This window comes from Sparus aurata, chromosome 11 (assembly GCF_900880675.1).
Source record: "Sparus aurata chromosome 11, fSpaAur1.1, whole genome shotgun sequence".
In the NCBI taxonomy this organism is placed as follows: domain Eukaryota; kingdom Metazoa; phylum Chordata; class Actinopteri; order Spariformes; family Sparidae; genus Sparus; species Sparus aurata.
The window spans coordinates 28,451,053-28,466,687 of record NC_044197.1 but is presented as its reverse complement, the minus strand read 5'-3'; the positions used below and the strand labels follow the sequence as shown (position 1 = coordinate 28,466,687).

Below are 15,635 nucleotides of genomic sequence, written 5' to 3'. Positions count from 1 at the left end.
GTTCCGTCTTATCCAATGGTTAAAGAGAGTCGATTGAATCCGTATGAATACACAGCTATTGACCAATCACATGTCGACTGGATTTTTAAACTGTCATAAGCCACGCCCACAGTCGAAGATACAATAAAATGAAGGTGTATCACTCCAATCTTATTTTCCGAAAAAGGACCAATTTGTTCTATGACTTATTAAGACCGAATTCTCTCTGTCTGTGTGTGTGTGTGTGTGTCTTCTTAATGTGGTCCAATGTTTTGCAGTTGAGTCATGGAGCTGTCTGTGTGTACAATATTTGCTCATTCTGGTTTTTAACTGAATGTGTTTGACACATAAAACAATAACTCCATTTTGTGCCAGATTTTTTTGGCGTTAATAGATAACGGAGTATTTTAATGACGACATTTCATAGAAAAAAAAGGGGTGTTCACTATTAGAAGACTGAGGTCTATCTGTGGGAATCCTCTCAACCTCATCCAACAGACAGCTCGCCGTGATCGTATAGTGGTTAGTACTCTGCGTTGTGGCCGCAGCAACCCCGGTTCGAATCCGGGTCACGGCAGTATTTTGAAGACACATGCGGGTTCCTTCCAAGAGCCCAAATAATTAGTCTTGAAAAAACATCGGCCCAAATTCAAACACGTCCATTTAGTGTAAATATTTAATTACCTCCTGCTTTTCTACTGCAAAACAAAGTCCATAATGTAAAATAACATTGTAAGTAAGAGCTCTGCCCTCAGACGTTGAGGCAGCCTGTCTCACTATTAGTAAAAAAAATTATCAACAGAGCATTTCAATATCATATTTGGTTGATGACATAAGACTTTATCGATCCCTGCAGGAATTCTCCAACACTGATGTATGCATTAAAATATCAATCATTTTAGCAGTGATGGAATGTAACAAAGTACATTTCTTCAAGCGCTGTACTTAAATTCAAATTAAAGATACTAGTAGTCTTAGTAGGATTTAAATTATCTCTGGTGTGCACTATACTAAAAAAAAAAAAAAAAAAAAAAAAAGCTTAAAAAACAAAAAAGATTCTGATACTCAACAAGAATCTGTCGATCCATAGTATACGTATAATAATATATACATGTACGCTTGCTATTTAAGTGCATTTACTGCTTGAAAATGACTTCTTAAGTACATTTAATATCAGATACATGGGTACAATTCCTAAGGGTTGGCATTCTCTTTTACTAATGTAATATTATAACATGATACCCTTTACTTTCACTCAAGTATGACTCTTGGGTACTTTGACAACACTGACTTTTAATACAATAATATAATATACATTGGGCTATTCTGAAATGGGCCATTCCACACAACAGTACTTTGATTTTAGTTTAAGTAGGAGTAGCCAAAAGCCTAGCTTGATTTTGTATTTTTTAATGTTGAACTTTTATTTGTTACAAAGTATTTCTACACTGCTACTAGAAGATAGCATATCTTGTAACATGTGTCACAAGCTTAGTGTGGATACATTCTGAACATCATTTGATAAAGTAAATAGTACTCATGTATTTATAGAGCACTTTTCATTGGCAAAAGGACTTTTTCTTAAATAGTGACAGAAGGCTGATATGTAAATTGAATCCACACTATTAAATATTCAGTGAAGATTTCTAAACCAAAGTACCCACAATGACCAGCTGGGGGCAGCCACGCTCAGGAGTTCAGTACAAGCCTGCACAGTGCATTGATTCAAAGTGTGTAATGGTCTTTCAGTGCCTTGGAAGTGTTGAGCTACAGGGACAATTTTCCTTTTTTTTTAAAAACATGCGACTCAAACATGACTTATAAACATATGGGATGAAATGGCACAAAGACAACGCAAGAAAAACTGATGATCGCTCAAATAACTTTGGTGCTGTTGGCTGCCTCGGTTCAAATGAGTCAGACGTGTCAGTTAGTTAGACATCATAACTCACTGTAATGGCAAACTTAAGCAAGTCACGTCGAAATAGCACACACGAGACTGACAAATGTGTTCTCTCTATCAGCTGTTGGTGTGCATTTGCAGAGAGAAAGAACAAACATACAGGTGTGCCTACTGTGAGATACACATCACATGATGTTTTTTCAAGAACCCTTCATTTGTACACATTCCTCACAGTCCAAAGAGTGAGAGTGTTTGTGATAACAGCTTCATTGATCCAAACTGTGTTCAATTCTGTCAACGTATTCACACGTCTCTCCATAACCACACATATACTCTGTGCCTCATGTGTCTCTGTCGTTGCTGCTCTGTTTTAGTGGTGATGAGCCGCAAACCACCACAGCTCCTCAGGTCAGTGTGTGACTTCAAGTGAATTTTACTCTAAAATCATTCAGCCATGTCATATTCAACTCTCACTCTGCAGAAAGAAGGGCGAGCAGAGTCTGAGGTGAGAGGGAAGGCTTCTCTGCATTGACTTCACAACTAGTCGGGACGCTATTTCAAGATGCAACTAACATTCTCTGAGAATAGACTTGAGAGTGAAGTGAGAGGCATCTTGTATCCAGTAGGTGAACATGTTATTTGCATGCTCAAAGCGTCTAGATTTTTCAGTGGAAAATAAGGAGGACAAAAAAATAGCTGGACTCATCTTGAATAAGTTAACTTCAACTTAAGAAATAAGTTGAAACGTATCTGGAGGAGACTTTTAAAGCGGAAAGCTGGATGTATTTTGTAGGTGTAGTGTTTGCGGTCATTAGCATGTCTATAGCGGTGGCTTGAGTCAAACCCATCCTCCCAGTATCTATCCCTTTGAAATGTCTCTAACCTCCACTGTCTTTTTGTCAGACCCCCCACCACATTCTCTCTTTGCTTTTAACTGATGATCGCCCCATGAGACCTGTTAAGAAATGCTAATGTAAATTCCTGAGTGAGTGAGAGTCACAAACTCCATACTACCAAAGAAACTGTTCCCCATGGTTGCATATTCATTACGTTCCATTAGGCAAATGTATGGAGGTCCATTTTGATGAGTGAAAAGCCAAGCATCCATTATTTTTTAAATAAGTCATTATTATAAAACACTAAGTCATTACTTTGAGAAAATTCCCCTTTATTTTCAGAATCTAACTTCTTATTTTGAGATACTGAGTCATTACTTTAAGCTGAGTAAATCCACCACAATTGAGGGAAATGTACTTTATATTCCACTATATCTATAACCGGTGTCAATTTGCAAATTCAGATCAACAGAGCATTTCATTATCATATTAGGTTCATGAGACAAGACTTCATTGATCGGGGTTGATAAAGTTTATTCAATTAGCTCCAACTTCACCACCTGCAACATTGGTGTACGCATTACAGCATCAATCATTTTAGCAGTGATGGAATATAACAAAAGTTACAGTTGGGTTTAACCCATTAGTTTGAGTTTCTCCTTAATTCTAGACATTAAATTATTATTTTGAGAAAGGGTTAGGGGGAATCATCATTTTGGGGAAATTTCTCATTATTCTCAGATATTAAGTTATTATTTTCAGAAAAGTTAGTCATGATCCAGAGATACCAAGTCATAATTTTGAGTTCTTGTTATCTGGAGAAAGTTCCATTGGTTTGAGAGAACAAAGTCACTATTTTGAGACACAAACTTCTTATTTTGAGATACTAGGTCGTTATCTTAAGATAAGTCAGTCATTATTCCGGGTTTCTCATTATTCTCAAATACCAGCTCCATATTTTGACATTCAACATTGACATTTTATTTACAATTCTTATCATGAATACATTTTATTTTTTTCATCTGAATTGTCTGAAATGAGCTTCATACAAACTAGAAGGTTCTAGGGCTGTGCAGCGGCTGAGAACAGGAGGGTGGTGCACTGAGTACAGTTTGCTACAACACATTCTGCTTCCTTCCTTCCATTTGTTTTGATTCTCCACCCTCCTCGAGACGAGGCTGACCACGTGACCGGCGCGCCGTCCAATCCCGTGCCAGAAGCGCACGGCTCGTAATTTTGAACAGACGGAGTTCAGCCAGGCAGAGCCGAGTCTCATCAATGCTGCCGTTCACTGGCCGGTAGCAAAACATCCGTGAATACTTATCCGACTGAAGGATCTTTACACTCCTTACATCTGATGAAGTCTAAACATTAGCGCTGTCTGTTTTTGGGATGAATATGAGTTCTCATGTTATCACTCCTGGACCCTACCGAGCCACAAAACTGGTAAGTTAACGTGTGCTGGTCGGGTCTTTAGCTAGCTGGAGCGTGCTAACAGCTAACGTTAGCTTAATTAGTTCATGCGAGAAGGTATCGTCAACGGCAGCGCTGTAGTTAGCTGTCAGCCGTGTTTAAATCCGCTTTACACTTCACCCTGGAGTTGTCGAAAGGATGTCAACCGGATTTCAGGACATTAAAACAACTGTTGGTTTGTTTAACTATTTACATTATTGATATAACGTTAATTTAGCAAAGTTTATATCCAGAAAAGTTATGTGGCTGTTCCTATAAGATAGCCCTAAAATGATTTTTGAAACTGCAGCTAACGATTATTTTTATTAGCATGAATTCACTAAGCAGCGTTATTCTCTCGATTAATACCTTAGTCGTTTGGTATTAAAATGTTTTCTTCTGCCAAAAGTCCAAAACGCAACAGTATTTAGCTAACAAACGTTGCTGTCACAGAGGAGCGGAAAAAAAAAAACATAACTGACGGGGTAACAATTGTCATTTGTCTTAACTAAAGTTAAAGCTCATTAATAGATGTCAGAAGTCATCAAAATTGTTGGTAACACTAATTAAATTTCCATCAGTCAACAAACCAATTTCATGCAATTGTATCAGCTCAAGCTAAGTTTAATTCTCAATATTAGACTTATATCTGAAGTGGTGAAGTCAGACAACTAAATACTGAACAGTGAGTCTGACTGTGACCTGAGGCTGGGACTGATCAGACAGAGACAGTACATGGGTCAGATGTGTCTCGGTCCTAGGACTGCAGCCAACATCATTTCCATTGTCCATCAATTTTTGCATCAATCTCTTGATTTGTGAAATATCCTAAGATGGTGGAAATGTTTCACAGGCCAGATCTACAACCTCACCTACTTCCAAGTAGCGTTATAGGAGAACAAGTCTTTAAAGGGTCAAAATCCCAGCTGGTCAGCAACGCTTGTAGTACGATGACAAACTTTACAACAATCTTTGACCTGTGGCTCCTGGATACCCTGAGAAAGGCCACAGGCCAAGACTGTTGGTCTGAGAGTAATGTGTAATATGTGTTATTTATCCTACAGGTGTTAGTGGAGTTTAAACCCTGTTAGACCACTACTCAATGAATTGACTAATAATTCCAACACTGCTTGGTTCTCTATTTTGCTTGTCTTCATTGTTTATGAACTTGTTTATCCAAAAATGAGTGCTGGACAATATGTCTATCATATTGTGGTGGGAGACTATATATCAGTAAAGTGATTTAATTTTCGGAACTTTTCCGACTGTTTTACGTGTTCTTACACTTTCCCTTACCCGCTTAGTCATTCTATCCAAATTACTGGTGATTATTTATACAAAATCTCAATGTACAATTACTGAGTAAATTACTGAATCCGCAGATAAATGCAGTGGTGTGAAAAAGGAATTAAAAAAAAATTTGTCTTTTAAAATGTTGTGGAATTGAAGTATAAAGTAGCAGAAAATGGCAATACTCATGTGAAGTACAAGCACCTCTAAATTGTACTTGCATCAATTGTGTGTACTTTCATTCCATCACAGATCATTTTCAATTTTTCACAAAGATTTCGATTTTTACTGCAATTGCAGACCTTTATCAGGTCCAAATATCAGTTATCCATCCCCTTGATTACTAATGAGCTGTGTCAGCCCTGAACAAAACCATGTCAGTTGATACCCAATTATCGTGAACCCTTTTGCTAAAGTGCACCCAATTAAATTCGACAGTGTCAGACATTATTTACAACTAAACTATCTGTCCTGTTTCAGTGGAATGAGGTGACTCGCTTGTTTCGGGCTGGTATGCCCCTCAGGAAACACCGGCAGAACTTCCGGCACTATGCCTCCTGTTTCACAGCCTCTGCCGCTATAGATTGGCTTCACCAGATGCTCCTCAGCAACAGCAATTTTGGCCCCGACGTCACTAGGCAGCAGACGGTTCAGCTCCTGAAGAAGTTTCTGAAGAACCATGTGATCGAGGACGTGAAGGGTCGCTTCGGCAGGGAGGATCTGGAGGACAACAACACGCTGTACAGGTAAGGTTCTTTTTAGTTATTTAGATAAACATTTTAAAGCATGCAAAATATTCATAAAGATTGATGTTGATTGTGCTCGCAGCCACAAAAATTACAGTCCATTTCATCTCCTTTCCTCCAGATTCCCCTCCACTTCTCCTCTTAAGCCCATTCCTTGTCCAGCTCCAGCCTCGGCCCCTGGTTCCATTAAGAAAAGGCCTTCATTCAGGGACAAAGAAGGTTTCTTCAAGTTTAGAAGTTTCAAGAAGCAGGAGAGGGAGACGCAGGTGAGCTGGATTGGACATAAAGTGTTCCATCTATATTGTGTGTCTATAGAATTAATCTTAAAAGTGAGATATATATATATACTGACGTAAATACTTCCCCAATCAGTCAAATGGAAATATGTAAACAAAAAACAAAACACAGTGTGTGGTGGTGGTTCATGCTCTCTTTATGACTTCCAGGAAAATGAAGATCCTGCCCTCCAAGCAGAGGGAGAGAATCAGCCAATCGGAGAGCAACAGGGGCAGCGGCGAGTGATGACCGTGGAGGATGAACAGGAGATCTGGAGAGATATCACCCTGACCCAGTATGAACACACACATTGACCTGAAAAATCTTTTACCTTTTTGTGTCAGACATTTACAGTATGGCTTATTATATTATGATTAGATTGAAATGCAATGGTTTTTCACAGAGCATGTTATTCCATTTTTTTTAAATAACCTGTAGAATCAGTTAGGAGAGTAAATCTGATGCATGAAGTACAGAAAGCAGATGGCAATGAAGAATCTTTTTGAGTCACTCAAACTTTTGTGTTGTGTTTCAGCCTGCAGAGGATTCTGGGTTGTGCATCTCTTGATGAAGTTTTAGACCAACGACATGTGAACCCCCAGAACATCATCCATAATATGACCAAAGTCAACAAGCACGGAGTGGTCACGCTGGACGACAAGACAAGTGGGTTTATACATCAACAGTAAACTAGCATCAAAAAATCTTTATGAACTACAAGTGGTATTCAGGTTTGTCCTATTCAGCTCACCTAACCGGCAGATTCAACGAGACCTGTGTGCAGCACATTACAGCCGCCAGAGCTGACCGTAGCATTTGTGATCAATGATTGTGTCTCTAACAGCTGCACCACAGCTCATGTCAATAGTGTCCCAGAAGCAGCTCTCTACTCTGGTATGAGATTACCTACCAAGTCTATTTTCGATGGAAGCAGACAGAAAATGTGTCAAGCTGCACAGAGCAGAACGAGCCAGACAGGAAGTAAGACAGCAGAACGGCAGAGAGCATCCAGGTTTTCGAGATATTAATAATATTCATAATAATAAAAACTCCTAAGTCAAGAAGAGCAATCTAACTACATAGTCTACTCACGCATAGTAGAAGCACAAAAATAAAGGAAAAATTACGAAATAAGCACAATTTAAGCAAAACAACAACAAGAGGCAGGTATGATGCTGCGCTTCTGAAACGCTTTGAGACATGAAGCTGCATGAAAGGCATGACTAAACAACATTGTGTGTAAGAGTCCACGGGTAACTGATATCTTTCATTTGATAATCAGATTTCTCGTTGCCAAGCTCCCGTTGTTTTAAGTCCCATTCCATTCATTTCTTTTTGAACCAGGAGCAGCCTTACATCGAGGCTAGATTAGCATGGTTCTTATCTAGACTCTTCCCTCTGCGCCCTGAAGCGATCCTGCTGGTCAGGTTGAAAGGTCCAAAGATGCCGTGGGCAGTGAATATCTCAAATTCTGCTACTCCTAATCCAAAGCCTGTGCCTCCAATGCTGATGTGTTAGACAGGTCCGCCATGCACTAAAATATGAGCATCGACTATATGACCTACAACCCACAAGGAGTAAGATGTACTGTAACTGGCAACCAGTCTAACATGTTATTTATCTCTCCAGATGACCTTCCACACTGGGTTTTATCTGCCATGAAGAGCCTGGCCAACTGTGAGTCCCAACCAGCTCCTTAGACATTTCTGTCCTGTATGAATACCACTAAGAGTTGAGCACTTCATTTTCACCTTCCAAAGCTGGACAAACATTACAGAATGACTTTATGTACTGCATATTCACAGTAATGTCATTGGGTTTTAATACAATTTGATTTTGTGCAACAATTAGTAAAGAGTTGAACAATATTATGTATTTATTTAGAATTCTATGTAAATTAGAGGATTGAAACTCATACATAAGTCTGTGTTGGGATTATGAATGTATTTGAAGTGTGTAAGCTGTTAAACATCCTTCACTCTCATGAACGCAGCCGTAACCTGCTATCTGTTTTAGGGCCGAAGTACGACAACGCACAGCCGTCCTATCCCGGCTTTGAGAGAGATGTCTTCAAAACAGTGTCTGATTACTTCTACAGCCTTCTGCAGCCACTGCTCACATACGAACTCTATGAACTATTTATCAACGTCCTTGGTAGGTATTGTGGGCTCATTCCATTAGGCTAAAACCTGAAATTGCCGTTAGGAGGCTTTGCTGAAGTGTTACAGGGAAAAGATGCTCAAACTAACAGGTTTGTCTGCAGGATCTTGTTGAACATGCTGTCCCCACAGTGGGGTTCCGAGCTTTGACCTCCAACAGTGTCTTTTGACTGCTAACAGAGGTTTTGGTTGTTGTCTCTTGTTTGTGGAGTCCTAACAGCCGTATGAGCAGCTGTACTCTCTGTGTGTGTATGCGTGTTACGTGTTGTCTCTGACCTGCTGATGGTTCTGTATCAACAGGATGTGTTTAAAGTAACTAAACCCTCTCCCTCCCCTTCGCTGTCTGCTTGCACTGACCCTCTGCCTGCACCACTTTGCTCTCTTTCTGTCTCTGCATCCGCTCTCAGTGTTTTGTGGGTACGTTGCAGCGCCCACCACACACCAACGTGGGAAACGCAAGAAGTCTGACCTCCCATCAGCTCCCCCTCCAGCCAAGGCATCTTTCCGCTCCACAGAGTGTCTCCTCCTGTCGCTAATCAGACAGGGGACATGCGATGAGACGGAGTCGCCGATGAGAGAGGTGCTTGGCGGGAAGCTTCAGTCGCGGCTGGCGGCGCTGAAAGGAGGCATGACCAGTGAAGGCGATGGTCAGTTAGGGGGCAGCTGCATGAACCTGAGCACAGCTGGTTCGATGAGGCCTCAAACCAGGAGTTGCTCACTGGAAACTATGTTAGACGACTCCGCCCCTCTCACCCGGCAGCAGCTGTTCCTGTCCAATGACAGCCTGGCATCCTATAGCAACAGGAGCCAAGATGACGGCCCTGCCATCGCAGCCCTCCACAGTCGTACAGACTTTCCGTCTGCATCCAAAGCAATCCCCATTACGTATGGAAATGCTCAAGGAGGTACAACCAGAAATAGGCTGTCTGTAGCTTCTGCAGCGGGACTGTCAGTCACACGGAGGTCACACTCCTTGCGGCCACGCAGCGTAGGCAGCTGTCTGGACATTGTCATGGAAACCAAGGAGGAGGATGTCAAGGAGACCAAGTGGCGGGGCCGGGCAGCCAGCTGTCTTAACGTGAACACTCCTGCAGAGCCGCATCACTCCTCAGCTTCACGTCCTCCCTCATGGTCCTCCCGTCACCCCCCCTCTTCCTCCTATCATCCTTTTCTCTCCTCTTCACACGCTATGGCTAAAGTACAAGGGTCTCATGCTACTACAGCATTCAGCGGGCCCAGACCCGCCTCCAGTACCTCCACTCTTTGGACGCTTCCTCCACCTGCTGTTGTACGACGCTGCCTCAGCTCTCTGGATGTGTCAAAGCAGTCTCGACCCGCTTCACTGTTCAAAGCGCCTGTCTGTGTGCCCACCAGCAGCTCCAAGCCCCCACAATCCCAACCTGAGCACAGTAAGACCCCTTCCCTCTAGCTGTCTGTGTGTCTGCTTGTCTATCCATGTCTAATCAAACTAACTCCATCTAACATCTAACCGTCACTGCTATGCAAGATGTTTTAATAGAAATGAAATTGCTTGTAAAGTAGAAGAGTGGACCCAAGATGATTTACTCATTGGTCTTCATTATTTAACAATTCCAAGGTTCCAGTGACCGAGAACAAAGGAATCAATGAAAGTAATGGTTTAAGTATCATAGAGCTTGTGTGCAACTTGTTAAATTTTACATTGGGCTGTTTAAGGTATGCAGCTTATTATAAGTTGCTCGCTCTTGTGGCATTCTTTCATGTTTCCTTTCTGTTTCTTTTGATTTTTCTTTATTATGTGCTTGGCCACATCTTCATCGAATTAAGTGAAAGAATTTTCAAACTAGACCTGCTAAAGAAAAAGGTCTCCATATTTTTTCTTTCTGTCACATTTTCCCCACAAGAAGAGATTCTATTATGCAAATAGTAAAATATAGTCAAGAAAAAGGGGTTTAAAAAGAGAAAGAAACTCATTTGTTTGCACCATGCAGCTTTATAAAGTTCAAAACGGGGAATAACATTATTTTAAAAAAAGGCTTTAGAAACAATGACTGTAGCGAGACCCGTAAAAAGAAGCTGAGAGTTTTAAAATTGTTCTGTTTTCAAAGCAGTGAACCAGATAGCCCTGATCCATTTTATATACGTACTGTGCGTGTGTATATAGCCTGGAACCTGTAGGCGATTTTCTCATTTTTAAGAGTGCCCAATTTGTTCTCTACCTGAGAAAGTCCAGAACATCATATTTTCTAACATATTAAATTTTTCCCTGTGCCCTCAGTCCAGATTTGAGCGGCTATGTTCTCTGCTGCCCAGCATCACATTGCTGCTTTTAATAACCACCGTGGTCGCAGATGTGAGACATACTGTTTCAAAACTGCAAGTGGAGAGAATGTCCATTTTTGGTTAAAGGCTCAACTATTCTCGCCAACTGTTGTCTCTGGCTGAAGGTTAGGATAGGCTGGCATCTGGGTGCGGACATAGACAGCGGTACACATTCGGTCATTTTGCTAACAAGGGGGATGTCGCCCCCATTCCACCCTTTAAAGACTGTATTATGAATTGATCCGTTCCAGGTAATATCCTTGTATGCACTGATACTTTCTTGGATCAGGGCTATGAAATGGGATGCTTTGTTAGGGCATACTGTAACATATAACACAGTTTATAAGTCTTACCTTACTGATGTCGCTCTATAGCTGTAGTTGATTAATCTTCCATCCATCCATCCATCCATCCATCCATTTGTCTAATCTAGTGAATGCGATGTAGCAGTGATGGATGAATGTGGCCACAGAGTGATTCTACCGCCGTTTGTTTCTGTACCGTTTGCATCAAAGAACTCATCTGTTTTTCTATCATCGTTACTGTGTGACCATGTGTGTGTATATAGGCCTCCTGCAGCCTCAGTGTGAGCGCGTCGCCATCGAGGCCCTGCAGCTTTGCACCCTCCTCCTCCCCCCCGCCTCCCGCAGAAAGTTGCAGCTCCTCATGAGGATGATGTCACGCATCAGCCAGAACGTGGACATGCCCCGCCTCCACCCCGCCATCGGCACCCGGACACTGGTGGGGAACAAAACTGACGCGATATGGAACTTGCAAACAAACCGGCATATTTGTTCCCCTGTAACACTTAATTACTTCCAGGGGATTAATGACATTTCATCCTTGATCTTTCATTTCCTCTTTGCATTAATCATTGTGTTCGTCTTGGTGTTTATTTACCTGTGTCCCTTTCTCTCGCCCTGTTTTTTTGTTGTTCTCCTTCAGATGGTTCACACGTTTTCAGGCTGCGTCCTGGGCAGCGCTGTGGAGTGTGATCTGGACGAGCTGTTGGCTACCAGACTGGTGTCATTTCTAATGGACCATCACCAAAGCATCCTGTCAGTCCCGGAGTACCTGCTCAATGCTATCAATGACCATATACAGTACCTGCGCAGAGTACAGGTACGCCCGTAAACTGTTACAGTACATATACTACTCAAAAATAGTTATGATATTGGGATATGGGTGCATATGTACATGTGCATGGAAATGCAATAAAAGTCAAATGAAGTGGGTCCAAAAATATTTTTAAAAAATCAAATTTCAGTATGTTTCAGAATAATCAAGTGAAGCACTAAAACATCCCAATACCCCCTAACTCATTTTCAGTAGTTTACATCAGCATCCAGGGTGCATATGGACAATTGGAACCAATTAAACCATATACACAGATAACTCATGCAGTAGTAAAATATGTAATACGGTATATTTGTTAAAAGGCACCTCGGCTAGATTGTTTGGTCTACATATACAGTGTAAAAAAGTAAATACTCAGTGTAGTTTTGAGTTTATTTATCTCCTGTACGTGACTTTGTGTTTGTAAACCGAAATGTTGCGAAACATTGCATGAAGTGTGCACATATGTAGCTGAAAGTATTGCAGACCATGTCATTTGTCATCAGTTGCCTGTGCCAAAATGTGAGTGATGTAAAGGCTCGAATAGCTTCATGAAAACAAAAGCTGTGACCAAAGTTGGACTTCAGCTTCAACTGCTTTGAATATAGAGTAAATCAGTGCAGACAAAGATGTTCTTCTCCCTCTCCTGACGCAGGTTCCCCTCGATGGTGTTTCTAATGTTGATGGCAGCGAGCCGGTTTGCGTTCCAATGCCCATCTACGCGTTCTGCCATCAGATTAGCGGTGCAGAGTTTGAACAGCAAAAGCTGGAAGCTTCCCAGAAGGCGATGGAGGAGCTGCTGGAGATGCTGCTGACAGACAAACACATAAGTGAGAAGGACAGACGCAAGAAACTGAAACAGGTAATAAAGTTTCGAGTATTTCACAATATGTTCGGTTTAGGAAAGATATGGATGTTGTCTGTTTTTTGTTAAAATAATACAGCAGCCAGTGATACAAGGGTGACCTGCCTTTGAGTTTTAGAGACAGGGAAAGCCCTGGCTGCAGTTATTCAAGGTCCCATTTTAACCAGTGTTGAACATGTTTATTGCCTCTGACACACAACAAAAACAACAACAACACTGTTTGGATCCTCATGGACTTGGATGTGAAAAGGCCGTCACTCAGTCATACGTTTCTTGTGTTTGCTTTAGTTTCAGAAGCAGTACCCAGACATCTACAGCCGTCGGTTCCCCTCCTCACACAGCGAAAGCAACAAACCAAAGATTAAACCTCCCCTCCTCAACATCAAGAAGACCAAAGCTTTCAGCATCAGGAACTAAACTTACCTTACAGGTGTCACCGTTGTAGAAGTCACAGTCTTCACCTTGTTTTTGCCGCACTATTACTGCACTGATACTGAGAGATTTGGAAAATGCACCTCTTTGCAGCCATCAACTTCTTCTTGTTACATTTGATTTATGGTTATTCCTGTTGTGTCTCATTAATGTGCCAACATGACTCAGTTCAGGGTTGAAGACTTCTGCAATGGTTAGTGTGCGTGTGTGTGTGTGTGTGTGTGTGTGTACGTTTGGGATTGGCGTTGACAGCAGAGCAGTTGACATTAGTTCAAGTATTAGTTCAAGTATAAAGGGTTTGTATGAAGCAGGGTGTCTTATAAAATGTTGTGTATCTAGTAACATCCGCGTTCATTTGGATCATTCAACTTTACCTGTTTTTTTATTTTTCCCTAACCTGTCATCTCTACCACTACTACTGACGTGTGTGTGTGTGTGCGTGTGCGTGTGAGAGCAAACTTCACATTGGGAGAAAAAGTTAGGCTCAATTCTGAGATCACTGATCCATGTGGGAATGATTAGATTATAGATTTCTTAATTTATATGAATGCTGATGTTGGGAGAAGTGCTAGATATTGTCTTGAAGTGTTTTTGTCATGCTAACTGTTTTTTATAGACTTTACTAAACATTTTATGTCGTAGAATCTCAAGTTTTATTTAAAGTCATCTGTAGACGTTTCTTTTTCACAAACATTTCATCCTTGTCCTTTGACTTTTTTTTTCTTCTTTAGCTTGCTTTTATTTGTGTGGTACGTTTTTTATCTTTAAAAGCAGTCATGTTTTAGGTTTTCTCATAAGCTTTTCTTTTCAGGACGTCAGTTATTTCCAGATACGACTTGATTATCCTGAACCCACCCCTGCTTAGTTTTCTGGAATTAGAAATGTTGTGCACTAGATGGAGGTATTGTGAACGGCCAGTAAGCTTATTCCAATCATCAGAATTGTTAATTTATACATATTGAATGCATGTTAGACTTCCTAAAAAAGGTTTCACCAGACACCGGTCATGTTTTGGGCAAAACACTTCTTTTCTTTTTAACAAAGTCCTCATAAAGTGTTAACAACTACGGCACCAGTCATTTGCAAGCAATGAAGCAGCGGTCGGCTGCAACGATGAGGTGCAATACAGAGCCCATCTAATGTCACGTGTCTGATGAAAAGTAACAAGCTTGACTCAAAAGATCAAGTTGTCCTCTCTTTTTTCTTTTTTTTATTTATCTTATATGAAGAATATTTTCTGCCCTGATATGATACCTCAGATCAGATGATGTATGTATGTGTGTGTGTGTCTAACCATAAACGCACTCATTAGCAGTGTTTTTGGCAAAGACTTTTACAGAGGAGTGTGTTGTACTCAGTTCTACTCCTCCTCTACATTGTTTACTATGCAAAGCCCTGGGAAATAAACCTGTTCAGCTGTTCTATTTATATTCCTCAGTCATGTTTCTGTGTGTGTGAAATGATCTGTGCAACGTGCCTGAAATACTGAACATACATGTTAAGTATACCAGGCTCATCAGACTGGCACCTATATAACCTGTATCCTGTCACCTTCCATATTAAGCTGGTGCCCTTCACAGTAGCACCTTCCCGTCTGCTCTTCATACTCACAGCCTCAAGTGCAGGGAGATTGGTCGCGTATCAAAAGGTTGGCAGGGTTTCTTTCTAGATGGGTCTTTATGTTTTTTTGTTTTCTTTTATCAGCGGAGTTGTGGGTTCGATGCGACTCAAAGCAGCTTTACGGTACAGTTTGCGCAATAAACAACCAACCAGGCAGATTTTGAGACCAGTTTATTCAAATTATCCAGGTTGCTTGTTTCAAGAGAAATGATAATGGTCAACGCCCAAAATGACAGCGTCAAACGGGCTGCATTGTAAGTACAGTTGGCGAAATTGAACAAAAAGTAGATTTACAGAATATGAGGTTGATGATGAAATGGGAATTATGGCCAGAGTTTTACTTCATGAATAAAAATGAACTAACACCATTAACAGAGTGTGAAGAAACGACAGTGTTGAAGTGTCAAAGACGTCAATGTACTGTGCTGCAGAATGATCTCCTGAGGTTAGCATGATGGTCTGATAGTATATCCCTGTAGTTTTAGCTGTGAGATGTATGCAAGTGGCAGGTTCATTATTTAGTCTAAACTTACAAACTGTAAAGAAAGCAGATCTTAACCCCTTTTTTCCCCCAGCTCAACAAAGAATAGGCCACAACTGTACAGCTTGTGAATTCAAGTTTCTCTCTTTAATCAGACCGAGCTGAGCTTAATTGCCTCG

General features: G+C 41.0%; 1 protein-coding gene and 1 non-coding gene across 2 annotated transcripts; both read left to right on the top strand.

Moving 5' to 3' along the window:
- The first annotated feature begins 484 nt into the window (after positions 1-484).
- Positions 485-556, top strand: trnah-gug (transfer RNA histidin (anticodon GUG)). The gene has a single exon. It is a non-coding gene; the product is annotated as a tRNA-His (tRNA).
- Positions 557-3,949: 3,393 nt separating this feature from the next.
- Positions 3,950-14,783, top strand: LOC115590760 (DEP domain-containing protein 1A-like). The gene is made up of 12 exons (XM_030432141.1): positions 3,950-4,164; positions 5,941-6,206; positions 6,328-6,472; positions 6,653-6,777; positions 7,018-7,148; positions 8,112-8,159; positions 8,499-8,636; positions 9,049-10,050; positions 11,511-11,683; positions 11,888-12,064; positions 12,714-12,920; positions 13,212-14,783. Exons 1-12 carry the CDS (start codon positions 4,111-4,113, stop codon positions 13,338-13,340), a joined length of 2,595 nt encoding a protein of 864 aa, XP_030288001.1. The 5' UTR covers positions 3,950-4,110; the 3' UTR covers positions 13,341-14,783.
- The last annotated feature ends 852 nt before the right edge of the window (positions 14,784-15,635 follow it).

Coding starts and splice junctions, on each gene's coding strand:
- LOC115590760 (XM_030432141.1), top strand. CDS start 4,111: ATGAATATGAGTTCTCATGTTATCACTCCTGGACCCTACCGAGCCACA. Junction 10,051..11,510: donor ACAATCCCAACCTGAGCACA/GTAAGACCCCTT, acceptor GTGTGTATATAG/GCCTCCTGCAGCCTCAGTGT. Junction 12,921..13,211: donor GACGCAAGAAACTGAAACAG/GTAATAAAGTTT, acceptor TGTTTGCTTTAG/TTTCAGAAGCAGTACCCAGA.